The sequence below is a fragment of the Trichechus manatus genome, unplaced genomic scaffold, assembly GCF_000243295.1.
Source record: "Trichechus manatus latirostris isolate Lorelei unplaced genomic scaffold, TriManLat1.0 scaffold00147, whole genome shotgun sequence".
Taxonomy (NCBI): domain Eukaryota; kingdom Metazoa; phylum Chordata; class Mammalia; order Sirenia; family Trichechidae; genus Trichechus; species Trichechus manatus.
The window spans coordinates 5491942-5519817 of NW_004444083.1; the positions used below are offsets into that span (position 1 = coordinate 5491942).

At 37.8% G+C, this 27876-nt stretch overlaps 1 protein-coding gene across 1 annotated transcript in view; it reads left to right on the plus strand.

Moving 5' to 3' along the window:
* The window catches only part of LOC101359661 (putative serine protease K12H4.7), an 84732-nt gene that overhangs the window by 14218 nt on the left and 42638 nt on the right, over positions 1-27876 (plus strand). The window contains exon 2 of the mRNA XM_023740122.1: positions 27116-27300. Within this exon, the coding sequence (XP_023595890.1) occupies positions 27116-27300 (185 nt within the window). The remainder of the gene's footprint in view (positions 1-27115; positions 27301-27876) is intronic.

Below are 27876 nucleotides of genomic sequence, written 5' to 3' on the forward strand. Positions count from 1 at the left end.
TAGTTTTCTCTGTAAAGATCTTTTACATCTCTGGTTAGATTTATTCCTAAGTATTTTATCTTCTTGGGGGCTATTGTAAATGGTATCGATTTGGTGATTTCCTCTTCAAGGTTCTCTTTGTTGGTGTACAGGAATCCAATTGATTTTTGTATGTTTATCTTGTATCCTGAAACTTTGCTGAAATCTATTAGTTCCAGTAGTTTTCTTGTGGTTTCCTTGGGGTTTTCTGTGTATTCTCTACCAAGTTTATTGAGAGTTTTTATCAGAAATCAGTGTTGGACTTTGTCGAATGCCTTTTCTGTATCAATTGAGATGATCATGTGATTCCTTTCTTTCCTTTTATTTATGTGGTGATTGATTTTCTAATGTTGAGCCATCCTGGCATACCTGGTATGAATCCTACTTCGTAGTGGTGTATTATTTTTTTTATATGGTACTGAATTCTATCGGCTAGAATTTTGTTGAGAATTTTTGCATCTATGTTCATGAGAGATATTGGTCTGTAATTTTCTTTTTTTGTGGCATCATTTGCCTGGTTTTGTTATCAGGGTTATGCTGGCTTCCTAAAATGAATTTAGAAGTATCCCTTCTTTTTCTATGTTCTGAAATAGTTTGAGTAGTACCGGTATAAGCTCTTCTCTGAATGTTTGGTAGAATTCTCCATTAAAGCCATCTGGGTCAGGGTATTTTTTATTGGAGTTTTTTTTTGTTTTTATTACCTTTTCAATCTCTTCTCTTGTAATGGGTCTGTTCAGATTTTTAACATCACTTTGTGGTAGTTTGTGTAGATATTGTGTTTCTGTAAATTTATCCATTTCCACTAGGTTTTCAAATTTGTCGTTGTATAGCTTTTCATAATACTCTGTTATGATCATTTTTATTTCAGTTGGGTCTGTTGTAATGTCGCCCATTTCATTTCGTATATGGGTTATTTGTGTCCTTTCCTGTTTTTCTTTTGTCAGTCTGCCAAGTGATTTGTCGATTTTGTTGATCCTTTCAAAGAGCCAAATTTTGATTTTTTTTGATTCTTTCTATTCTCTATTTCATTTATTTCTGCTGATTTTTATTATTTCCTTTTTCTAGTGGTTGTGCATTGTTTTTTGCTGTTCTTTCTACTTGTTCGAGTTCTATAGTTAATGTTTTGCTTTCATCCCTTTCTTCTTTTTTGATGTGTGCATGTATTGTTATAAATTGTCCTCTGAGGACAGCCTTTGCTGTGTCCCAAAGGTTTTGGTATAATGTGTTTTCATTCTTGTTTGATTCTAGGAACTTTTTGATTCCATCTCTGATTTCTTGTATTACCCTGTGATGTTGTAAGCAGGCTGATATTCTGTTTCCATGTAATTGATTTTTTTTCCTTGCTCTTCCTGTTGTTGATTTCTACCGTGATGTTGTTGTGTGTTTTGGATCTTGTTGAGGATTTCTCTGTGGTCTAAGATGTGGTCTATTCTGGAGAACACTCTACGTGCACTGGAAAAAAATGTGTACTTTGCAGCTGTTGGATGGAGTATTCTATATATGTCTATGAGGTCAAGTAGGCCGATTGTGCCCTTAGGTCTTCTGAATCTTTTTTGAGTTGCTTTCTATATGTTCTGTCCTTTACTGAGAGTGGTGTTTTGAAGTCTCTTTCTATTAGTGCGGAACTTTCAATTTCTCTTTTCAGTGCTGTTAGAGTTTGTTTTATGTATATTGGAACCTGGTCATTGAGTGCACTGATGGTTATTATGGTTACGTCTTCATGATGGATCGTCTGCTTAATCATTATTTAGGGTCCTTCTTTGTCTTTTTTGGTGGATTTTGTTTTAAAGTGTATTGTATCTGAGATTAGAATTGCCACTCCTGTTCTTTTTTGGTTGTTGTTTGCTTGATATTTTTTTTCCATCCTTTGATTTTTAATAAATTTACCTTTTTGTTTCTAAGGTGTGTCTCTTGTAGACAGAAAATTGATGGATCCTGTTTTTTTTTTCTTTTTTTTAATCCATTCTGTCACTCTCCATCTCTTTATGGGTGCATTTAGGCCATTTACAATCAGTGTAATTACTGATAGGTGTGGATTTATTGCTGTCATTTTGTAGTGCTTTTTTTTGTGGTGCTGACGTTTTGTTTGTTCCTCTTACTCTCCTGTGCTGAATTCCTTTTGTTTGTGGATTTTTTTTTTCATTTCTTTTGTTTTTGTAGGTTTTGTTTTTACTGAGACTTTTTGTTTTTCTTGTTTATTTTGATGAGCAGGTTTGTTAACTTTCTTTGTGGTACCTTAAAATTTACCCTTATCTTATCTTCCAAGGTTTGAATCAGTCTATTATTACTTGATATTGGTTTGCCTTCCTCTCTGTTAGAAGGTTCTATACCTACACCGTTTATTCCTTCTTTTATTGTTCTGATAATGTTGTCATTTACAGATTGACCTCTCTGGTTCCCTGTTGTAATTTGTGTGTTTTGGATAGTCCTTGAGAGTTCATTTCCTAGGTTGGTATTTGGCTGGTACAATCCTTTGTCCTAGATTCAGCCTGTCATCTAATGTTCTTTGTTCTCAGATCAAAGGACTCCCTTTAATAGTTCTTGTAAGTTTGGTTTTGTTTTTACACAGTCATTTAAATTTTTTGTTCATCTGGAAATGATCTAATTTCATCATCATATCAGAATGAGAGTTTTGCAAGATATATTATTCTTGGTTGACAATCTTTTTCTTTCAAGTTTTTGTAAATGTGATTTTATTGCTTTCTTGCCTGCCTGGTTTCTACCGAATAATCCAAGCTTAATCTTATTGTTTCTCCTCTGTACGTGACTTTTTGTTTTCTCGAGCTCCTCTCAGGATTCTTTGTCTTTGGTTTTAGTGGATGTGATTATGATATGCCTTGGTGATTTTCTTTTGGGGTCTATCCTATAAGGGGTTCATTGAGCTTCTTGGATGGTCAGCTTTTCATCTTCCATGATATTGGGGAAGTTTTCTGTCAACAATTTTTCAATGACCCTCTCAGTGTTTTCTGTTTTCTCCCAGTTCTGGAAATCCAATCACTAGCAAATTTTGGCTTTTTATTGTATCCCACATAATTCTCAGAGTTTCTTCATGTTTCTTTGTTCTTTTTTCTGATTTTTCTTCAAATAGGGTTCTATCCAAGTATTTTTCTTCAATTTTGCTGATCCTGTCTTCCATCATTTCAAACCTGCTCCTCAGCCCTTCTATGACACTGTCCATTTCTGAAATCTCGTTGTTTATCTTTTTTAATTTCTAATTGTTGTTTTTGTGTGATTTATAGCTGTGAATTTATTTTAGTATTTTGTTCCTGTATTATTTTCATGAGTTCTTCCATGTTTTTTGTCTGTATTTTCCTTGAATTTGTCTTTTTTCCCCATTTTTGTCTGCTTTTTACTTAAATTCTTGGATAATTTTGAGTATTAGAGATTTGAATTCCCAATCAGGTAGTTCTAGAGCCTTTTATTCTACTGGAAAGTCATTTGGTGTTTTATTTTGGATGCCTACTGTAACCATCCTGTTCTGTTTTTGTATATGTTTTGATATTGTCTGCTGTCTTTGGGGCATTCAGTAGTTATTTTCCTCATTTATTGTTTATAGATTTGTTTGTTTCATCCTGATTTTTTGTTTTATTTTGTTATGTCTAGGCAGCTGGGCTCTGCCTTCTTTGTTGCTTGCTCGTCTGTGGGAATGATAGTTTTCACCTCCTTCTCCAACGGGGAGGGTCAGTCTGTTAGGTTTGGTACAGCAAGGCAGGTCCAGCTAAAGGGGAGTTGCTGGGATGAGTTGTTTGTAGCACATACTTTGACTGAAAGGATGGGATAGGAGGGGGAGATTGTGGTTTGTGGAGCTAAGAGCAGTATGGAAAAGAGGAGAGAGAGAAGAGAGGAACGTGAGCCAAAAACATACAGACAAACAAAGAAAAAAGAGTGCTAAGGGAGCTTTCTGTTTAAGTGAAGAGATGAAAGACTCAGAAATGGAGAAAAATAAAATAATTAAAAAAAGAGTAAAATAAAAAATGAATAAATAATAATTAGAGGATAAAAAGTAAAACCCCTGGGGATCCCACCAGTGCAGCTGGTAAGACTGAGGAAGTTGCACCCACGCTGTGAAGTACAGCCTGGATAAAAGTGGTAGAGCTGTCACACAACACAAGGTATTCCAGAGACAGGAAGAGAAAGTTAGTATAGAGAGATGAGAAACTCAAAATGAAGAAAGGGAAAAAGAGACAGAAGAAAACAAAATAAAAAATAAATAAATAAACTAAAAAAAAAAAAACAAGAAAGAAGAAATGCCCCCAGGGATGTCACTGTGTGTCTGCACAGAGCTTACTCTGTAGCTCCCAAGTCACGTAGTACTGCCTGACTAGAAAGGGCTCCCAAGCTGAGAAAATAAAAAGAAAACAAACAAACAAACAAATCAGAACAAACAAACAAAAAAAGTCCTGGGCATCCCACCAGCATGGCGGCATGTTTCCGAAAGCACTTTCACAGTTGAGCGGTGTTTTGCACCCTTTCAGGAAGAAGCAAGGTTGGAATACGGAGCCAGGTATTTGAGAGAAGGGAGAGTGGTGAGAGGCAAGGAAGAACTCTAAAGAAGCGGATAAAAGCAACATCAGCAGCCAACAAATTGTACTCAAGGAGCCGGCCAGTGCAGGTGGGTGAAATCCAAGTGACACTGGGGTGAAGCTTGTGCTTCCTGGCCAAAAAACTGTGGCTGCAGGAAGCAAAAGAGGCCAGATGGGGGTGGAGACGGGTGGTGGGTAGGAAAGCATATATCGCTGGTTATGGGTTGTTCTGTCTCCTGCTGGAAACTCCGTGAAGCTGCTTTCTCATACCCCCTATTCACTGAACTCTGATAGAAGTCCAGGATGGCAGATGGGTGCTGCAGTAGCTGATAGGGGACCTCAGCATGTATCTGTCCTCACTCTCTGTTCTCGGTCAGTTTCTTACTCTATTTGGTGCTTGGCTGAGTTCTTTATCTCTTCATTTGATGCTTAGGGTTTCAGGATTGACGTGTGTCTCTGACTTAGTTTTTCAGATCTTTGATGTGGAGGGATGGCGTGGTTCTTCTGTATACAGTGCCATGTTGCCTGGAAGTCTCATTGTCCAGCTTTTGAGTGCATATGAGGTGATTGAAAATATAATAGCTTGCAACTTTTGCAGCATATTTGCCCAATGTGATACATCAATTGATTTCCTGACTGCTGCTTCCATGGGCATTGATTGTGGATCCAAATAAAATGAAGTCCTTGACAACTACAATGTTTTCACAGTTTATTTTGATGTTGCTTATTGGTAAAGTTGTGAGGATTTTGGTTTTCTTTATGTTGAGGTGTAATCCATACTGAAATCTGTAGTCTTTGATCTTCATCAGTAAGTGCTTTAAGTCCTCTTCACTTTCGGCAAGCAAGGTTGTTTCATCTGCATATTGCAGGTTGTTAATGAGTCTTCTTCCAGTATTGATGCCCCGTTCTTCTTCATATAGTCCAGCTTCTCGGATTGTTTGCTCAGCATACAGATTGAATAGGTATGGTGAAAGGATACAATCCTGACCCACACCTTTGCTGACTTTAAACCACACACTATCCCCTTGTTCTGTTTAAACAACTGCCTCTTGATCTATGTACAGTTTCCTAGTGGGCACATTGAAGTGTTCTGGAATTACCATTCTTTGCAATATTATCCATAATTTGTTATGATCACATAGTCGAATGCCTTTGCATAGGCAATAAAACACAGGTAAACATCTGGTATTCTCTGCTTTCAGCCAGGATCCATCGGACATCAGCAATGATATCCCTTGTTCCATGTCCTTTTCTGAATCTGGCTTGAATTTCTGGCAGTTTGCTGTCAATATACTGCTGCAGCCACTTTTGAATGATCTTCAGCAAAATTTGACTTGTGTGTGATATTAATGATATTGTTTGATAATTTCCACATTTGGCTGGATCACCTTTCTTTGGAATGTGCATAAATATGGATTTCTTCCAGTCACATGGCCAGGCAGCTGTCGTTCAAATTTCTTGGCATAAATGAGTGGGCACTTCCAGCACTGCATCTGTTTGTTGAAACATCTCAGTTGGTATTCCATCAATTCCTGGAGCTTTGTTTTTCAATGCCTTCAATGCAGCTTGGACTTCTTCTTTCAGTACTATCAGTTCCTGATCATATGCTACCTCCTGAAATTGTTGAAAGTCGACCAGATCTTTTTGGTACAGTGACTCTCTGTATTCTGTCCATCTTCTTTTGATACTTCTTGTGTCGTTTAATATTTTCCCTGTAGAAACCTTCAGTATTGCAACTCGAGGCTTGAATGTTTTCTTCAGTTCTTTCAGCTTGAAAGGTCTTTGCACATGTCATCATAATACTTTAATTTGTCTTCTTGAGCAATCTTTTGAAATTGTCTAGTGTTTTACTTCATCATTTCTTCCTTTTGCTTTAGCTACTTAACACTCAAGAGCAAATTTCAGAGTCTCTTCTGACATCCATTTTGGTTTTTTTCTTTCTTATTTTTTTAGTGACCTCTTGCTTTCTTCATGTATGATGTCCTTGATGTCATTCCTCATCTCATCTGGTCTTGGGTCATTAGTGTTCAGCGTGTCAAATCTGTTTTTTTAGATGGTCTCTAAATTCAGGTGGGATATACTCAAGTTCGTACTTTGGCTTTTGTGGACTTCTTCTAATTTTCTTTGGTTTCCAGTTGAACTTGCATATGAGCAATTGATGGTCTCTTCTGCAGTTGGTCCCTGGCCTTGTTCTGACTGATGATATTGAGCTTTTCCATTGTCTCTTTCCACAGATGCAGTCGATTTGATTCCTGTGTATTTCATCTGGTGAGGTCCAAGTGTATAGTTATTGTCTATGTTGGTGAAAAAAAGTATTTGCAATGAAGAAGTCATTGGTCTTGCATAATTCTATCATGCTATCTCCAGATTCCTTTCTATCACCAAGACCATATTTTCCAGCTACTGATCCTTCTTCTTTGTTTCCAACTTTCTCATTCCAATCTCCAGTAATTATCAATGCATCCTGATTGCATGTTCAATCAATTTCAGACTGCAGAAGATGATAAAAATCTTCAATTTCTTCATCTTTGGCTTTAGTGGTTGGTGTGTGGATTTGAATAATAGTCTTATTAACTGGTCTTCCTTGTATGCATATGGATATAATCCTATCACTGACAGCATTTCATTTTACGTGGATCTACAATCAACACCCATGGAAACAGCAGAAGAAATCAAAAGACACACTGGGTAAATCTGCTGCAAAAGACCTATTTAAAGTGTTAAAAAGCAAAGATGTCTCCTAGAAGACTAAGGTGTGCTTGCCCCAACCCATGGTATTTTCAATCACCTAATATGCATGTGAAAGCTGGATGATGAATAAGGAAAACTGAAGAGGAATTGACATCTTCAAATTGTGGTGTTTGTGAAGAATTTTGAATATACCATGGACTGCCAAAAGAACAGATAAATATGTCTTGGAAGATGTACAGTCAGAATTCTCTGTAGGAACAGGGATTTCGAGACTATGTCTCACATACTTTGGACATGTTATCAGGATGGATCAGTCCTTGGAGGAGGACATCATGCTTGGTAAATTAAAGGCCAGTGGAAAAGAGGAAGACCCTCAACAAGGTTGATGGACACAGTGGCTGCAACAATGAGCTCCAGTGTAACAACAATTGTAAGGTTGTAAGGGTGGTGCAGTACTGGGTGATGTTTCATTCTGTTGTACACAGGGTCACTATTAGTCACAACTGACTGGATAGCACCTAAGAACAACAGATTTCCCAAGCATAAGAGATGCTTGAAAATATCATGGCTTGAATCAGGCACACCTTGGTCCTCAAAATGACATCTTTGCTGTTCAACACTTTAAAGAGATCTTTTGGAGCAGATTTATCCAATGTAGTACATCATTTAATTTCTTGGCTGCTGCTTCCGTGGACGTTGATCGTGGATCCAAGCAAAATGAAATCCTTGACAATTTCTTTTCTCTGTTTAGCTTGATGTCGTTTATCAGTCTATTTGTGAGAATTTCTATTTTCTTTTTTGTACAGTGACTCTGTGTATTCCTTCCATCTTTTGCTGCTTTCTGAGTCGTTCAATATTTTGCCCGTAGAATCCTTCAAAATTGCAATGCGAGGTTTACATTTTTTCTTTAGTTCTTTCAGCTTGGGAAATGCAGAGCATGTTCTTCTCTTTTGGTTTTCTAACTCCAGGTATTTGCACATTACATTGTAATGCTTTACTTTATCTTCTTGAACCGCCCTTTGAAATCTTCTGTTCTGCTCTTGAAGTTCGTTTCTTCCATTTGCTTAATGGCTCTATGTTCAAAAGCAAATTTCAGACTTTCTTCTGACATCCGTTTTGCTCTTTTCCTTCTTTCTTATCTTTTTAATGATCTTTTCCCTTTTTTTTTTTAATGACCTCTTTCTTCTCATATAAAGTTAATGCTTGTTTAATTTTTTGGAACTGCAGGAAAGTTCCCTTCTGTCAAGTTTCTGTCTGTTTTTCTTATAAACATGAATGGCTTTTTTTAAAAAAAAACCTTGAAACAAGTAATTTAATTCTCAATTGGGATTGAAGTTCAAACTACAGATATACCCAAAGTGGAGCCAACGTGGTGCTTGCTAGAAGCACCATGACATCCTTTTGCAGCAAAGACTTGAAAACTAAGTAAAACAGACACAGGCGTCAATACTAGAACCCTAAGCAACAAATGATGTGATAAAAAATCAATCAATCACTGAATGGAATAAAAAACTGACAAGAGAACAGCGAACGATGAGAGCTATGTAGTGGAGCTCCCCTACCACCTAACATGTCACAGATTTGCTATCTTGAACCTCAGCCACCAAGGACGGCAGACAGGGAGTACAGGAAGGCAACTTTATGGAAGTCTCAGTAGGAGAAATACCCTGGTGACCAGGGATACACACTTTCCCACCCCCAACCCTTCTGCCCTGTACAAAGCCTCTGCTGTTTGTCAATGGTCCACGATCACTCAGATGGAGAGATATCAGCTCACTGTTCCTCAGGTCCCCCCCCCCCGCCCCCCAAACAATCAGTTCACCTAGCACCATTTTATTTTTTTTTTGTTACTGTGTTTTTGGCTTTTTTTTTTTGTTTGTTTGTTTCTTCTCTCTCTCTCTCCTTTCCTTTCTTTCATTTCTCTCACCGATCTAGCCAGTGCACTGTCCCCACCCCTTCTTGAAGGGCCATGTTCACCACTTGACTAGAAAGTAATTGGCACACAACCTTCCAAGATCAGTACTGTCCCACCATCTGGCTCCTTCAGTGCCATATTATTATTATTATTTTGTTTTTTATTTCTTCTCTCTCTATCCCTAACTTCTTTTTATGTCTCCTGCCCACCAAGCCCCATGTGCCTTTCCCATCCCCTGTTAATGGGCCTTGCTGCACTGCATGGCTAGAGAAACACCAACACAGGGCCTCACCAGTCCTGTGCCACACCCACCAGCCAGCTCCCTCAGCACCATATATTTTTGTTTGTTTCTTCTCTCTCTCTCCCTTCCTTCCTTTTTTGTCTCCTGTCCACCTAGCCCGTGTGCCATCCCTGCCCCTTCTTGAAAGGTCATGACACATCACTAGGGTAGACAGTCTCCAGCACACAGCCTCCCTTGGTCTGTGCTGCCTTAGGGGGTTGTCTCTTTCAGTGCTATATTTTTTTAGTTTGTTTACTTTGATTTTTTTTTCTTTCTTCTCTCTCTCCTAGACTTCTTTTGCTTTCTCCCACCCACCTAGCCCTGTATGCTACCCCTGCCCCTTCTCAAAGGGCTGTGCTGCACTGCTTGAATAGAGAGCCACTGGCTTTCAGTCTCCCTGGGTCTGTGCCACCGTTACTGGCTGGCTCTTTCACCATGATTTTTTATTGTTGTTTCTTTCCTCTGTCTTTGTTCCTTCCTATCCTTTCTCCCACACACCTAGCCCCATGCACTGCCCTATATTCTCGTAGAGCCATTAAGCTCTGCTTTGCTACAGAGTCACTAACACACAGCTTCCTTACGTCTGCACTGCCCCCACAGGCCAGCTACCTCAGCAGTATATTTTTTATTTTTCTTTATCTTTCCCCTTCTCCCTTTTCCTTCTACCTCCCACCAAGGCCCTGCACTGCCTGTGACCCTTCCTGAGGGGAGGTGTTCAGCGGTCTGGTGAGAGAGACACCAGCTCGCCACCATCCCTATTTCACCCTACCCCTAAAGGTTGACTACATCAGCACCAGATTTTTTTGTTGATGTTGTTGCTTTTAGTTCTTTCTTTTCTTACGTTCCCTTCGTCTTTTCTTTTCTCCCACCCACCTAACCCTATGCACAACTCACATCCCCTCTTGACAGGCTAAGCCGCACCACTCAGCTAGAGAGCCATCAGCACATGGCCTAACCAGGTCTACCTCTCCACCACTGGCTCAGTCTCACCTCACCACCATTTTATTTACTTTTTTTTCCCCCTTTCATTTTTTTTCTTTTTTTTTTTCATTTTTTCACTCCTGTTTCTCTCTCTTCTTTCTTTTATTTCTTTCACCAACTTAGCTCCACACATTACATCCTCTACCTTCTCTTTTGCTTATTTGTAGCTTACTTCTTTCTCTATTGAGGTAACCAAATACTAGAAACAGTAGTTCTTTTGTGGAAAAGGTTTGCACAAAATCTCAGCTACTACTTTGCAATATTCATATGAAGACAACACTCCCCACAACTGAAAGTAAAAACAAACATACTGTCAGCAGGAATAATGTCACATTAATTCTAAAAGTAATATAAATCTTTTCTATACTGAGAAAAATACTAGCACCAGAGAATTATCACACAATAGCAACATTAAAAATCATTTATGCCACTGGCCTCCTATGTACAATGTGTAAAATTCTCCTCATCTGTTGCTGACATCACCTCTCTATTGTGGAGCAGTGCTGCCCTTGGATACCATTCCTATGTGGTAGTCAGTATTTTTATGGGACAAGATGCTGGCCATAAAAAAATTATTCCTGCTCTTTATCTTTTCCAAGTTGACCTTTTCATTCTCTCCTTTTAATGCTCCAGGCTCTAGAATCCATAAATTTTTTTGGAAGGTGGTGATTTGTTATTTGCATATTAACTTCATTAAGTTATACTTTATTCTCAATCAAATGCCCATATTTAGATTCTATTGATCCATGAATTCCTTACAAGTGAACTTTATTTTGGAACTAGTTACAAGCTATAAAATTTTTCAATTTTAAATCTATAATTCTATGAGGTTTGATAGATGGCTAGTTATATAATAACCACCATACTCAAGGTCTAGGGTACCCATTACCTCTAAAATTTTCATTTATACCATCTTTTATATTTAACATTGATTTCTAATATTGGACAGGAAATATTCTTTGCTAAGCATGGGAGCAGAAAAGGGGGGATACTGGGACAGTCTATTTTAAACAGTTATGAAATCAAATAGGCCTTATTAAGATATTCTTAGCAATAGTGTAAAGAATTAAAGAATAACTCAGGATCCCATCATTATTTGTTTTTTAATATTATTATTAAAAATAACAAATATTTCATTTCTGGAAGGAAAAATTACCTCATCAAATGACTGAAAAAGTCAGAACTTTGTGTTTGCATTTTGTCATTAAATAGATATATAAACTTGAGGTTTTGGATGGAAAGAACTAAAAGACATGGACAAGAAACTTTGGTGGGACAAGTTCTCAAATGCTTACTTCCAGCTTCGGTGAGGCGATGAGCCTATGTGGAAACAGGACCAGAAAGCTGCAAAGCATTTACTGCTCCATAATACAAATCAAATAATAGAAAAGTCAGGGTTCCTTGAGGCGAAAGAATTTATTGATGCTCTTAATTTATATATCTCTGCAGAATCTACAATCAACACTCATGGAAACAGTAATCAAGAAATCCAACTATGTGTTCCATTGGGCAAATCTGCTGCAAAAGAACTCTTTAAAGTGTTGAAGAGCAAAGCTGTCAGTTTGAGGACTGAGGTGAACCTGACCCAAACCATGGTATTTTCAGTCACCTCATATACATTTGAAAACTAGACAATTAATAAAGAAGAATGAAGAAGAATTGATACCTTTTAAGTATGGTGTTGGCCAAGAATATTGAATATACATTGGATTTCCAGAAGTAACAAGTATGTCTAGGCATAAGTATTACCAGAGTGCTCCTTGGAAACGAGGATGGTAAAACTTCATCTTATGTACTTGGCATGTTACCAGGATGGACCAGTACCTGGAGAAGGAAGTTATAGTTAGTAGGATAAAGGGTCAGGAAAATGAGAAAGACCTTCAATGAGATGGATTGATACAGTTGTTGCAACAATGGGCTCAAACATAGCAAAGACTATGAGGATGGCACAGAACTGGGCAGTGTTTCCTTCTGTTATGCATAGGGTTCTATGAGTCAGAACCTACCTGACAGCACCTAATAACAACAGCTGCAGGGAGAACTTTATGTTCAGGTGTATTTTTAGGAGATTAAGATTAAGTGGCAAAAGCAGGTCAGAAACTTGTAATATAAGCACTACTCTTCCAGACAATTAAAATAATAGCCAACACACAAAATATTAGGCACTGATAGAATGCTCCTTAGAAGCCACAGAGAATGAGGAGATTTTTTCATGCTTACTTTGTACACGTCATCAGGAAAGACCAGTTGCTAGAAAAGGACGTCATGTTTGATAACATAGAAGGTCAGCAAAAATAAATGAATCCCGCCATGAGATGGAGTGAGATGTGGTTGCAACAATGGATGCAAACGTACCAAAAATTATGAGAATGGTGCAGGACCAGGCAAGGTTTTGTTTTGTTACACATAAGGTCACCATGAGTTAGAGCTTCAAACAGAGGCAGTCTGACATCTCAGCCAGTGATGTTAATTATTCTTTAGGCTCTAGGCATGTAAGAATGTCGCTGAGAACTCAAGACACCAACCCAACTTCTCACCTTTATGGAAATCCTTGCGACTTTAAAAACCCTCCAATTCCATACTGACATGGACTCGTGTTGAGTTAATGCCCTCCCGGACCATTCCTCTAATGCCTTTCTCTCTTCTCTCTTTTTCCTGTGCATATGTTGCATACTTAACTCTACTACAAGACATTCCAAGGCACAAAAGTCATGGTAACTCCTTAACTCTCCAGGAGGTCAGTAGGGTTTGGGCATCTCAGAACTTTTTTATGGCAGTGGTGTTAGTGACAACAGGGTGATGATGGTGGTGATCAAGATTAGGATGAGAAAGCAATAGCAGCACCAGTTCTACAATGAGAGAAGTAGAGGGAACAGGAATGTGAAACTGCTTGGGTTTCTGCACAGAGATTGCACACCATTTGGAATCTGGACTTTAGTTTTGTCTTGTCATTCTATACATGCGGTCTTGGAGTCCTAGTGGAAGACCCCCACAAGAGGCAAGGAAGCAAAAACAAGGTCTCCCGCCTTTGGTGGTTCTTGCAGTCCTTGGGACCACTAGGCCAGGGTCTCCACTCAAACAGCTGGGGTGGAAAGCCACTTGCAGGCATCTTTTCCTCTCACCCATTTGATTCGTTTCTACTTGAATGTCCCCATAGTCTCAGGAGGTGTGGGAGATGGCATACCTACGTTTCTAGGTAAAGATAACATCATGTAGCCCCAGGGGCCAAGATTCACTACTGATATCTGTCAGTGTTGCAATAGGGTGGGGGCGATTGCAGTAGAAATAGCCCAAACTGTGGAAACTGTTTTCTGCAAAACCACCATGGCCCAAGCCTTTGGGTGGCTGCTGCTGCTGCTTTTCTGTTCCTGTGCTCAGAGTTTTCTCTGGAGACGGACTCGTGGTGCCTCAACCAGCAAAGAGAAGCTCCCTACTGAGGGCTGGTTCTGGCAAAAGTTGGACCATTTTAGCAGAACTCATTCACGTTTATGGCGACAGGTAAAAAATAATCACAAGGCCAGGTGACAACAGCGGGTGATGGTGTGAACTTGAGGTCCTGACCAGGGTGCTGCAGAAGTGTGGGAGTTACAGAAGAGATAAGGAAGGTTTTCAGTCCCTGGCTGGTGCAAATGGTTAGGTGTTGAACTACTAACATGATAGTTGGTTGTTTGAACTCAGCTAGAGGCACCTCAGAAGAAATATCTGGTGATCTGCTTCTGAAAGGTCAAAGCCTTGAAAACTCTATGGAGCATAGTCCTACTCTAACAACGATGGGCTCACCATGAGTCAGAATAGACTTGATGATAACCACTTTGGTTTTTTGGTTTCAGGACATTTCACTGAGCTAACATGCCATTCTTTGCTGAACCATTTTATTTTGAAGGGATATTTTCAGTTATTTTTTCGCTTGTTTGCTTTTGAGGTTGCACACATTTTCTGTAAATTCATTGCTGGAACTATTAGATTGATAAAATTCAGTTTTTTTTTTTTTTTTTACTTGAGCAGAGGAGCAAGTCTACTTCATAATGGTAAGTTCTTTCATGTAGAGATATGAAATGCTTGAAATATTCTTTATTATTCTTAATATGGTAGAAACTGTTGATGCTCAGTGCTTGGATCTATTAATTCTTACTGAGGCTAGCAAAATTATCATAATAGTCCTTTCATTCTTCATTTATTAGCTGGAATATATGTATAAAAGAAATTCCCATCATCTATTATTTGGTTACATGGTAACACAATTTTTTTTGGGAAGACAGTATAAATGCTTGATTCATTTTCTTTATTTACCAGATTTGAAAAGGACATTAAGGATAATAGATTTAGAAAACTGCACAATTACTCATTTCCTTTACCTCACATTACACAGCAGTCTCAGAATAATAATACCAACACTGCCACCATCAATATAGTTACTAAAATATTTTTTAAAATTTACTTTGCATTCTATTTGTCCATAAGGTTGATTCTACTTAAGATACACAGCTAAATTACTGACTTCTCAGTCACTCAGAATTGTTCCTCTCTGTGTGGTTATTTGCTAATCAGATGCCATTTGTGTTTATTTGTTTCAATTTTATTATTTTTAAAATTGGTATTGTAAAATTTAATTTTGTCTTTTAATTACATAATGTATTTATATGATTACAAAATAAGATATTTCAATAAACTCAAGTTTGACTGGTTATGTGGAAGAAGACTCATTAACCACCTACAGAAGGCACAAGCTTGCTTACTGAAAGCAAAGAGGACTTGGAGCACTTTACTGATGAAGATCAAAGACTACAGCCTTCTGTATGGATTACACCTCAACATAAAGAAAACAAAAATCTGCATAACTAGGCAAATAAGCAACATCATGATAAACAGACAAAAGATTAAATTTGTCAAGGATTTCATTTTACAAGGATGCACAATCATTATCCATGGAAGCAGCAGTTAAGAAATCAAAGGACATATTGCATGGTGCAAATCTGCTGCAAAAGACTTCTTTAAAGTACTAAAAAGCAAAGATAGAACTTTATGGACTAAGGTGCGCCTGACACAAGCTGTAGTGTTTTCCATTGCCTCACATGCACGTAAAAGCTGGACAGTGAATAAGGAAGACCGAAGAAGAACTGATGCCTTTGAAATACAGTGTTGGTGAAGAATATTGAATATAGCATGGACAACCAGAAGAACAATCAAATCTGTCTTGGAAGATGTAGAGTCAGAAAGCAGTTTAGAAGGAAGGATGGGGAGACTTTGTCCCAGGTACTTTGGACATGATATCAGGAGGGACCAGTCCCTGGAGAAGGACAGCATGCTTAGTAGAGGGTCGCTGAAAAATAGGGAGACCCTCAGTGAGACGGATTGACACAGTGGCTGCGATAATGGGCTTAAGCATAATAATGATCATGAGGATGATGAGGACCAGGCAGTGTTTTGTTCTCTAGTAAATGGGGTCACTAGGGTCGGAACCAACTCGACAGCACCTAACAACAACAACAAAACATTATTATTCTTAGTGCTTCTTTCTATCATTTTGTAAAAAAGAAAGTCCTTCTCTGTGCACTGTAACTTTCCACCTTTGCTCCTTTACTTCTCTGTTTTTGTTTGTGAGAGTATAGTCATGTGTTTCTATTTTGTTTGTAATTTATGTATTTTGTTGTGGTTGAGAGTATACACAGCCAAACATACTCCAGTTCAACCGTTTTAATGTTTGCAATTCAGTGACATTGATTCCATTCCCCGAATTACACAATCATTGTCACCCTCCTTTTCTGATGTATTCCTCCTCCATTAACATAAATCCACTAAGCTTCCTATCTAATCTTTTGAGTTTCTTTTGTCAATTTGATCCCATGTACATAGATCTTAAAAGAGCATAATGCTCAAGGCAGATATACTTAAATAGTTAAGCTAAACTATTATTTGGTTTTAAGAAGACTTCATGGGATATTTTTGGTTTGGGGTTTAAGGATTATCTCAGGGAAAAGATTTCAAGAATTCATCCAGTTTCCATGAAACCAGAAATTCTACATTCCATAAGAATTTGAAATTTTGTTTTACATTTTCCTACTTTTGATCAGTATATGTTTCTAATTTTCATATTTTGTAACATTTCATTCTATTCAATAACCATAACCTGTAGGTTGTTTTAGGCTTAGTGTTGTAGATAAATAGATAATTTTTTCACTCCCAATCCCTTTGTCACAGTAGATTATTAAAGAAAGACTTAAAATAATTATATTCTGTGAGTTTTAATACTTGTGTGATATCTGAATGGCTAGGTATGTACTTCTTGATTGTGAATTTTCTTCCCTGAGTTCATATGCATTGTTAAAATCTCATTTAGCATTGCATGTTGCTATATAGCATTTTGAGTCCAGTGAAATATAGACTTCCTTATGTGGAAATTTCTGCCTCAATACCTGAAGGATCCTTTCTTTTTCTTTGAAGCAAATAAAATTTCCTAGGACACTTCTGGAGCTCTGGTGGCACAGTGGTTAAGAGTTTGAATGCTAACCAAAAGGTCGGCGGTTAGAATCCACCATCTACCCTTAGAAACCATATATGGCAGTTCTCATTTCATATAGAATCAGTCAGAATCAACTCAACGGCAAAGGATTTGGGCTTTTGGATTTTGGGACACATGCTGGTGTTGACAAGCTGATACCCATTTTTCATGAGACACAGTATATTTATTTTGTAATATTTTTTGAATCATGTATTTTTCCTATTTTATATATTCATTTTCTTCTTTAAATTCACCAATTACACATGTTGAGTGTCTATTTTCTATTTCACTTAGTTTTAATTTTCTCTCTAATTCAACTTAAACACTTTTTCATTTATTTCTGCTAATTCTTCTCCAGCTTGACCTCCAGATGCTTCATTTCTGTGAGTAATTGTTATTATTTCTATAACACGTTTATTTTTCCTTCTAATATATTCTGAGCATGGCCACTATAGTTTTCTTCTCTTCATGTTATTTTTTTTTTCTCTTCAAGTGTTCTGATCTCTTGTATGTAGAGTTGATTTTTCATGAAGTTCTGGAATTCTTAGGAAAAACTTTGGTTACAGTTATTGACTGCTTGCCAATACCATTTATCTAGCTTGGTAACCTACTCTGTTGGCTACACTATTGGTTACTAGACACTCTCATACATACCAGGTAGAAATGAAAAAATCGTATAACCTTTTTAGGGAGGAATTTAGTAATATTTAGTAAAATTACATCCTCTTTCAGGAACCTGTCTCAAGGATACACTAGCAAAACAATGAAAAGATATATGCACGTACTATTTATTGTAGCAATGCTTAGACTATGAATGGATGGAAAATAATTCAAATGTTCATTAATAAAATACTAGTTTAATTAATAAGGTATATCTATACTTGAAAATAAAATATAGTTGTAAAAGAGAATGAGGAACATTTCAACATCTTAATATACTACTAGGTAATGATCTCCAAGATGAGATATTGTGTGAAAATAGCAGACAAGGCAGAAAAAAACATATATATGTATATATATATAAAACAAAAAGTAACAAAAAATTAAATTAAAAATTAGTAAAAATGGTTACATTTAATGAGACAAAAAGTTTGGGAAATAAAATAATCCTTTTTTTTTTAATATACATTGCTTTACAGGTTTAGTTTTGGAACCATGTAAACATTTCCAATAAAACAATTAAAAATTGAAAATAAAATGATACAAAAGGAGCTAATTGTCTACTAAGTCTGTGACTTAACCAGAGATAATGATCTTAAGTGAATAGAGTGCTCACTACTTTGAATTTACATCCCTTTTTTAAATTATAATTTTAGATAAAGTTTTACAGAGCAAATTAATTTATCATTAAAAAAGAAATACACATATTGTTTTGTGACATTGGTTGCAACCCCCACGATATGTCAACTTTTTCCCCTTCTTGATCTTGGGATTCTAATTACCAGCTTTGCTGTTGCCTGCTGCCTTCTAGTCCTTGTCCCTGGGCTGGTGTGTCCATTAAGACTCTTTTTGTTTTATGAGTTTGTCTCTTCTTTGGCTGAAAGGTAAATCTCAGAAGTGACTTCAATACTAAGTTAAAATGGAGTCGGTGAGTCATACTCTCTGAGTTTCTCTAGTCTCTGTCAGACCAGCAAGTCTGGTCTCTCTTTTTTTTTTTTTAATGTATGTGTGTGTGTGTCAGAATTTTGTTCTACATTTTTTTTCAGCTCTGTCCAGGACCCTCTTTTGTGATCCCTGTCAGAAGAGTTCGTGGTGGCAGCTGGGCGCCATCTAGTTGTGCTGGACTCAGTCAAGTAGAGGCTGTGGTACTTGTGGTCCATTAGTCCTATGGACTAATCTTTATATTGTGTCTTTGGTTTTTCTTTCTCTTTTGCTCCAGAAAGGGTGAGACCAGTGAAGTATATTAGATGACTGATCACAAGCTTTTTAGACCCCAGACACTACTTATCAAAATAGGATGTAGAACATTTTCTTTATAAACTGTTATGCCAATTGGGCTAGATGTTCCCTTAGACTATGGTCCCCACAGCCCTCATCCCAGGAATGTGGTCCCTCATAGAGTTTGGATATGTCTATGGAGCTTCTGTGGAGGACTGGAAGCACTTACTGATGAAGATCAAAGACCACAGCCTTCATTGTGGATTACACCACAAAATAAACAAAACAAAAATGCTCACAAATGGACCAATGAGAAACATCATGATAAATGGGGAAGAGATTGAAGTTGTCAAGGATTTCATTTTACATGGATCCACAATCAACACCCATGGAAGCAGTAGTCAAGAAATCAAAAGATGTATTACGTTTGACAAACATGCTGCAAAATACTTCTTTAAAGTATTGAGAAGCAAAAATGTCACCTTGAAGACTAAGGTGTGCCTGACCAAAGCCATGGTGTTTTCAATCTCCTCATATGCATGTAAAAGCTGGACAATGAATAAAGAAGACTGAAGAAGAATTGATGCTTTTGTGTTGTGGTGTTGGAGAAGAATATTGAATATACCATGGACTGCCAAAAGAATGAACAAATCTGTCTAGGAAGAAGCACAACCAGAATGCTCCTTAGAAGCGAGGATGGCGATACTACCTCTCACATAGTTTGGACAGGTTATCAAGAGGGATCAGTCCCTGGAGAAGGAAATCATGATCGGTAAGGTAAAGGGCCAGTGAAAACGAGGAAGACTCTCAGCGAAATGGATTGACACAGTGGCTGCAACAATAAGCTCAAGCATCACAAAGATTGTGAGTATGATGCAAGACTGGGCATTGTTCCTTTCTGTTGTACATAGGGTCACTGTGAGTCAGAACTGACTCGATGGAACCTAACAACAACGAAAACATGGAGCTTGCATGACATTGAGTTGGTCAAAGTGTGCTGGCTTCCCCAGTATTGTGTACTGTCTTACCCTTCACCAAAGTTACCACTTATCTATTGTCTATTTAGTGCTTTTCCCTCTCCACCCCTCCCCTCCCTCCTAACCATCAGAGATTGTTTCTTTTTGTGTGTAAACCTTTTCCTGAGTTGTTATAGTAGTGATATTATACAATATTTGTACTTTTGTGGTTGGTTTATTTCACTAAGCACAATGCCCTCCAGATTTGTCCATGTTGTGAGATGTTTCACAGACTCATCATTCTTTATCGTTGCATAGTATTCCATTGTTTATGCCTACCATAATTTGTTTATTCATTCTTCTGTTGATGGCTACCTAGGCTGTTTCCATCTTTTTGCTATTGTGAACAATGCTGTAATGAACATGGGTGTGCTTATGTCTATTTGTGATGGCTCTTATTTCTCTAGGATATATTCCTAGGAGATTGCTGGATCATATGGTATTTCTATTAATAGCTTTTTAAGGAAGTGCCATATCATTTTCCAAAATGGTTGTATTATTTTGCATTCCCATAAGCATTGCGTAAGAGTTCTGATCTCCCCACAGCCTCTACAAAATTCGTTATCTGCAGTTTTTTTTGATTCGTGCCAGTAATGCTGGGGTGAGATGGTACCTCATTTTGGTTTTGAATTGCATTCCTCTAATGGCTAGTGATCGTGAGCATTTCCTCATATATCTGTTAGCCCCTTGAGTGTCTTATTTGGTGAGGTGTCTGTTCATATCCTTTCCCTATTTTTTAATTGGATTACTTGTCTTTTTGTTTTAGAGATGTTAGATTTTCCTGTAAAAGTTAGAGATTAGAACTTTGTTGGATTTATCATAGCCAATTTTCTTTTCCCCACTCTATAGGTTCTCTTTTTACTCTTGGTGAAGTCTTTTGATGAGTGTAAGTTTTTAAGTTTTAGAAGATCCCAGTTATCTAGCTTATCTTCTGTTGTTTACGTATTGTTACGGTTTGTATCCTGTTAATGTCATGTAGCATGGCCTCTAGAGTTGATCCTATTTTTTCTTGTATGATCTTTATAGTTTTTGGTTTTATATTTAGGTCTTTGATCCATTTTGAATTAATTTTTGTGTATGGTGTGGGGTCTCGTTCCTGTTTATTTCTTTTTTTGCAGATGGACATACAGTTTTTCCAGCCCCCTTTGTTAAAAAGACTGTCTTTTCCATATTTGATGGACTTTGGGCCCATGTCGAAGATCAGGTGACCACAAGTGCATGAATTTACATCAGGGTTCTCAGTTCTTTTCCAATGGTCAATGTATCTGTTCTTCCACCAGTGCCAGGCTGTTTTGACTACCATAGCTGTATAGTAGGTTCTGAGGTCATGTAGTGAGAGTATTCCTACTTTATTCTTCTTCTTCACTAGTACTTTACTTGCCCAGGGCCTCTTCCCTTTCCATATAAAGTTAATGATTAGTCTTTCCATCTCTTTAAAGAATGCTATTGGTATTTAGATTGAGACTGCATTGTATTCGTAGACTGATTTGTGTAGAAATGACATTTTCACAATGTTGAGCCTACCTATCCATAAGCGTGGTATGGTTTTTCATTTATATAGGTATCTTTTGGTTTCCTGCTGTAGTGTTTTGTAGTTTTCTTTGTATAGGTCTTTTACATCCCTGGTCAGATTTATTCCTAAGTATTTTATTTTTTTTAGGGGCTATTATAAATGATATTGTTTTCCTGATTTCTTTTTTGTCGATCTCTTTATTGGCACATAGGAATCCAACTTATTTTTGTACATTTATCTTGTATCCTGCTACCCTGTTGAATCTTGTTATTAGTTCCAGTGGTTTTCTCCTAGGGTCTTTTGGGTTTTCTATGTATAGTATCATATCCTCCACAAAAAGGGACAGTTTTACTTCTTCATTACCAATCTGAATGCACTTTATTTCTTTTTCTTGCCTTATTGCTCTACCTAGGACTTAAAGCACAAAGGTAAATAGGAGTGGTGATAAAGGGCAAACTTACCTCATTCCTATTCTCAAGGGGAATGTTTTCAGCCTCTCTCCATTAAGGATACTGTTGGCTATTGGTTTTGTATAGAAGCCCTTTATTATGGTGAGGAATTTCCTTTCTCTACCTATTTTATTGAGAGTTTTTATCAGGAATGGGTGTTAGACTTTATTGAATGCCTTGTCTGTCTCAGTTAAGATGATCATGTGATTCTTTATTTTATTTATGTGGTGGATTACGTTGATTGATTTTCTAATGTTGAACCATCCTTGCTTACCTGTTATAAATCGCACTTGTTCGTGGTGTATTATGTTTTTGATATGATGCTGAATTCTATTGGCTAGAATTTTGTTGAGAATTTTTGCATCTATATTCATGAGAGATATTGGTTTGTAATTTTCTTTTTTTGTGGTTTCTTTGCTGGATTAGGTATCAGGGTTATGGTGGCTTTAGAGCATGAATTCGGAAGTATCTCTTCCTCTTTTATCTTCTGAAATATTTTGAGTAGTTTGTTGTAAGCTCTTTTCTGAAAGTTTGGTAGAATTCTTCAGTGGAACCACCTGGGCCAGGGCTTTTTTGTTGTTGGAAGTTTTTTTTCTTTTCTTTTGTCTTTGCTTCTCTTGTTACAGGTTTCTTCAGAGTATCAACTTCAGTTTGTGTTAGTTTCGGTAAGTAGTGTGTTTCTAGTAATTTGTCCATTTCCTGTAGGATTTCAAATTTCTATGAGTTTAGTTTTTCATAGTAGTCTGTTATGATCCTTTTTATTTCAGTACTGTGTGTTGTAATGTCCATCATTTCATTTATTATTTGGGTTATTTGCCTCTTCTCCTTTTTTTAAAAATCAATTTGGCCAATGGTTTTGATTCTTCCAAAGAACCACCTTTTGGTTTTGGTGATTCTCCTATTATTTTCTGTTCAGTATTTCATTTATTTCTGCTTTGATCTTTATTATTTCCTTTCTTCTGGTGGATGAGGGCTCTTTGTTTTTAAATTTTTTTATTGTACTTTAGGTGAAGGTTTACAAAACAAATAGTTTCTTATTAAACAGTACACATGTTGTATTATGACATTGGTTAACAACCCCACAACGTGTCAACACTCTCCCTTCTCGATCTTGGAGGACCATTTTTTTTCTTTTGGTCAAAATATATGTAGCCAAAGATACACCATTTCAGAAATTTCTACATGTACATTTCAGTGACATTGATTACTATCTTCCATTTGTGCTGCTATTCTCACTAATCTTTTCCAAATTACTCCATCACCATTGTCTTCAACTCATTGGCCCCTAGGCTTCCCATCAAAACTTTTGAGTTGCTGTTGTCAATTTGATCTTACAAAGATAATTTCTTTTTTTTTTTTTGTACCTTAGATGAAGGTTTACAGAACATATAGTTTCTCATTAAACAGTTAGTACACATATTGCCTTATGATAATGGTTAACAACCCCATGACATATCAACACTCTCCCTACTCAAAGTTTGGTTCCCTATCACCAGCTTTCTTACCCTCTCCTGCATTCTAGTCCTTGTCCCTGGACTGCTGTACCTCATTAGTCCTGTTTTGTTTTATGGGGCTGTCCAATCCCCAGCTGAATGGTGAACCTCTGGAGTGACTTCACCTCTGAGCTAAAAGGGTGTCTGGGGGACCATACTCTCGGGGTTTCTCCAGTCTATCAGGCCAGTAAATCTGGTCTTTTTTGTGAGTTAGAATTTTGTTCTACATACTTCTCCAGCTCTGTCCAGAACCCTCTGTTGTGATCCCAGTCAGAGCTGTCAGTGGTGGTAGCCAGGTACCATCTAGCTGTACTGGACTTGGTCTGGTGGCAGTCTTGGTAGCTGTGGTCCATTAGTCCTTTGAACAAACCTTTTCCTTGTATCCTGTTCTCTTCATTCTCCTTTGCACTCAATTGGGTGAGACCAGTGGAGTATCTTAGATGGCTACTCATAGGCTTTTATGACCCCAGACGCTACTCACTGAGGTAGAATGTAGAACATTGTCTTTATAAAATGTGTTATGCCAACTGAGCTAGATGTTCCCTGAGACCATGGGAAGGAAATACTAAATAGGCAATAGATAAGTGGTATCTTGGTGAAGGGTGAGACAGTACACAATACTGGGGAAACCAGCACAACTTGTACAAAGAAAGGTCATGGAAGCTCCATAGACACATCAGAACTCCCTGAGGGACTGAATTGCTGGGCAGAGTGCTGTGGGGACCATGGTCTGTATTATTTTTTTGAATTCTTCTATTGTTTTGTCTGTCTTTTCCATGATTTTGTCTATTTTTCCTTATTTTTTTCTCCATTTTACTTTATCTCTTGGAAAGCCCTGAATATTAAAGTTTTGAATTCCCTATCAGGTAGTTTCAGTGTCTTTTCTTCTACCAGAAGATCATCTGTTGTTTTATTTTGGATGCTTTCTGGAGCTCTCCTGTCCTGTTTTTTTTTTTTTTTTTTTTTTTTAATGTTTTGATATTGCCTCTTGTCTTTGGGACATTCAGGAATTACGTTCTTTGTTTATTGGTTGTAGATTTGTTTGCTTTGTCCTGCTGTTTTGTTCTATTTTGTTATGTCTGGGCAGGTGAGCTGTGCATTCTTTGTTGTTTGCTCTTCTCTGGGCATCGTACTTCTCAACATCTTGTCCAGGTGGGCAGCACTGGTTGCTCAGCTATGGTCCAGCAGGGTAGGTCCAGTGGTTGGGTAGAGGGGGGGATGGGTAATTTCCAACTCTTTCTGTGTTCAACAGAGTGGGGCCTTGGGCACTGCAAGGCGGGATCTGGTAGTTTGCACTTGTGTCACTTAGGAGTGTGGCACACAACATGAGGTGCAGTTAGGCAGGAAGGAATGCTGAGCATGAGATATGTAGAGCTAGTGGGTTTGGGAAAGAAGAGAGAGAAGAGAGAGAAACAGAAGCCAAAAAAAAAAAAAAATGCTGATGAGGGAGCCTATCACTGAAGTAGTGTGGACCCACGGAAGCTATGTGCCAGCCGCTTTCTAGCCAGGCAGTGTGGCACAGCCCATCAAGAAGGGACAGTACTAGCACAAGTGGCTAGGTGGATGAAAGAAAGGAAAGGAAAGAAGGGAGAGAGAGATAAAAAACTGAAAAAAAAAAAAAAGGTACACACAGCCAGATGATGGTGAGAAAGAAAAACAAGAAAGTGAGATAGAGATTAAAAAAAGCAAAAAAGAAAGAAAGAAAAAAGCTACACGCAACCAGGTGATCAAGAGAAAGGAAAGAAAAGAATGTAGAAAGAGACAAGAAAGTGAGGAAAAAATTCTCCAAGGGAACCCACCAATGTGGTGGCATGGACTGGGGAAGCTGTGTGCCAGTGGTTCCCAGCTAAGCAATGTGGCGCTGCCTGTCAGAAAAAGACAGAGACAGCACATGGAGCCAGTTGGTCAGAGAAAGGAAAGGAAGGAAGAATGAGAGAGAAAAGAAACTGCGAATGACAAAAGAAAAACAAAATGCCCCAAAGGAGTTCACCAGAGAGGCTGCTTATACCAGTGTAGTCATGTGTCTGGGGCTCCCCAGACAAGAAGATGGCACAACATGTCCAAAAGCTGTAGAGACAGCACACATGACCAGATGGCTAAGAGAAAGGAAAGGAAGGAGGGTAGAGAGAATTAAGAGACCCCCCCAAAAAAAAGTCCTGAGGGAGCCCACCAGGAAAGAGGCTCCCCAATCAAGCAGTACAGTGCAGCCCACCAAGAAGGAGTGGAGATGGCACATGGCACTAGATATGCAGAAGAAAGTAAATGAAGGAGGTGAGAAAGAGAGAAGAAACAAAAAGAAGCAAAAAACAACAACAAAATGACACTGAAGAATCTGGCTGGGAGGGCAGGGTGAATCTAAGCAGCAAGGAGCCTGGGTCTATCTGGCTGAGGAACTGTGGCCCACTGGAAAGTGGCGGAGGCTGTGCAGAGGGAAGAAAAATGATAGGTGGGAAAGCGTGTATCCCTGGTTACCAGGTTTTCTGGCTCCTGCTGGGAGCTCCATGAAGTTGCCTTCCTGTAATCCTTGTCCACCAATCTTTGTGGCTGAGGGGTCCAAGATGGAGAGTCTGTGCTGCATTAGCTGTTACGGCACCTCTGCTCCACAGCTCTCCTCATGCTCTGTTCTTTGTTAGATACGTATTCCATTTGGTGCTGTTTGAGTTCTTTATCCCTTCATTTGATGCTTAGGGTTTTAGGATTGATGTTTTTCTCTGTTTTACTTTGTTTTTTGGGCCTTTGCTGTAGAGAGACGATATGGCGCTTCTGTCTATAGTGACATGTCGGCTCTGCCCCTCTGACTTTATATCTCTTGTTGAATAAATACTAAGGATGCATGCACACACAAACAATTGTAAAGAAATAAGTTTTCAATAATCATACTGTCAGTCCTTTTTTTTCTAATTGTGTTCTAGGTGAAAATTTACACAATAAATTAGTTTCTCATTCAAAAATTCATGCACAAATTTTTTTGTGGCATTGGTTTCAATTCCCACAATGTGTCAGCACTCTCCCTCTTTCTACCTTGGCTTCCCTTTCTAACTCAGAACTGAAACCACTCATATTATCTCGCTTAATATTGTTGCTGTTTCTGTATGCCATCGTGTTGATTCCAACTCATAGCAACCATAAAGGACAAAGTAGAACTGCCTCTCAGTGTTTCCTAGGCTGTAATATTTATGAGAAGAAGCCCTGAAGGTGCAGTGTTTAAGGTTAGGCTTCTAACCCAAAGGTCAGTGGTTCTGCAGAAGGCACTCCCTGGGAGAAAGATGTGGTGGTCTGCTTCCATTAATCCCCTGGGGCAGTTGGTTGGTTTGAACCACTATCCTTCATTTAGCAGGAGAGCACTTAACTATGGCAACATAAGGGTTTCTTTTAATATTGGTATTGTTATTCTAATGTGTGTGTATTACTATACATTATTTGCATAAAGCAAATAAATATTTATGTTGATGTTGTTAGGAATTGAAACTTCCGGAGTTTAAAGAAAATAGCTACAAGTATAAAATCAAACAAGAATCTCACATTCTAAATTTGAATTTAAAATATTAGCGTGAAATGTAAACAGATACTAGTGACAGTTGCATATTGTGAGTGCAATGTACACCACTGGATTGTACACTTGAAAATGGTTGAAATGGCCAATTTGGTGTTGGGTCTCTGTTACCACCAAAAGCAAAAAATAAATTTGTGCAGAGTGTAGCACAGTGAATTGAGCAATGTTATTGATTTAGATGGGATCTCAGGACCATAACCCAAATCTGACAAACCATAATATGCTGCCACCCAGTTATCAGAAACCACAAACAAATTGCAAGACCTGGTGAATTAATGACTTACAAGAATGTTATTACTTTCACAGAGATATTTCATTAATGGTGCCTTCTACAAACCTGGAGGTCCAGTATTTCTGATGACTGAAGGGTCAGACACTGCCAATAGAAAATGGATATCAATGAATAATACCTGGCTTACATATGCTGAGAGACTAGGCGCCCTCTGCTTACTTCTGGAACACAGATTTTACGGACACAGCCAACCAACAGGGTGAGTTTAAAGGTTTCTTTTTTGTGGTTGTTCTCGTTGCCGTTGCTATTCTCTCTTTTTAACTTAGGCAATGTTAAGTCTAAATACATTCTTCTTTCAGGGAGGTGAATATTTGAAAATTCAACTGGTAAGAAGAAAATTCAACTGGTAACTGTAGATGGAGGTTGGGGTTAGGTGTGACATTCTTGATAAAAAGATTCATATGAAATTTCCTTTGTAAAAATATATTCCTCATATACTGTAATTTCATTGTTTAACTTTCTATTTTCCTGAACATGCTTAAAAAAAAGGCATACCTATTTTTTTCTACTCCAGTGGAATTTTATCCTACGAAAATTACTGTCCTCATGGGAAACTGGTAATCATTTTGTTACAACAACTAATCAAAGGTAACTAGATATTGTATTAAATTTCAGACTGAAGTGGCAGAGCAAGTAGCAAGAATATGAGAACTATTTTTGCCTCAATAGTATATACTTTTATATATATATATATTTTATTGTACTTCAGGTGAAGGTTTACAGAACAAATAGTTTCTCATGAAACAGTAGTACACATGTTGTTTTATGACATTGG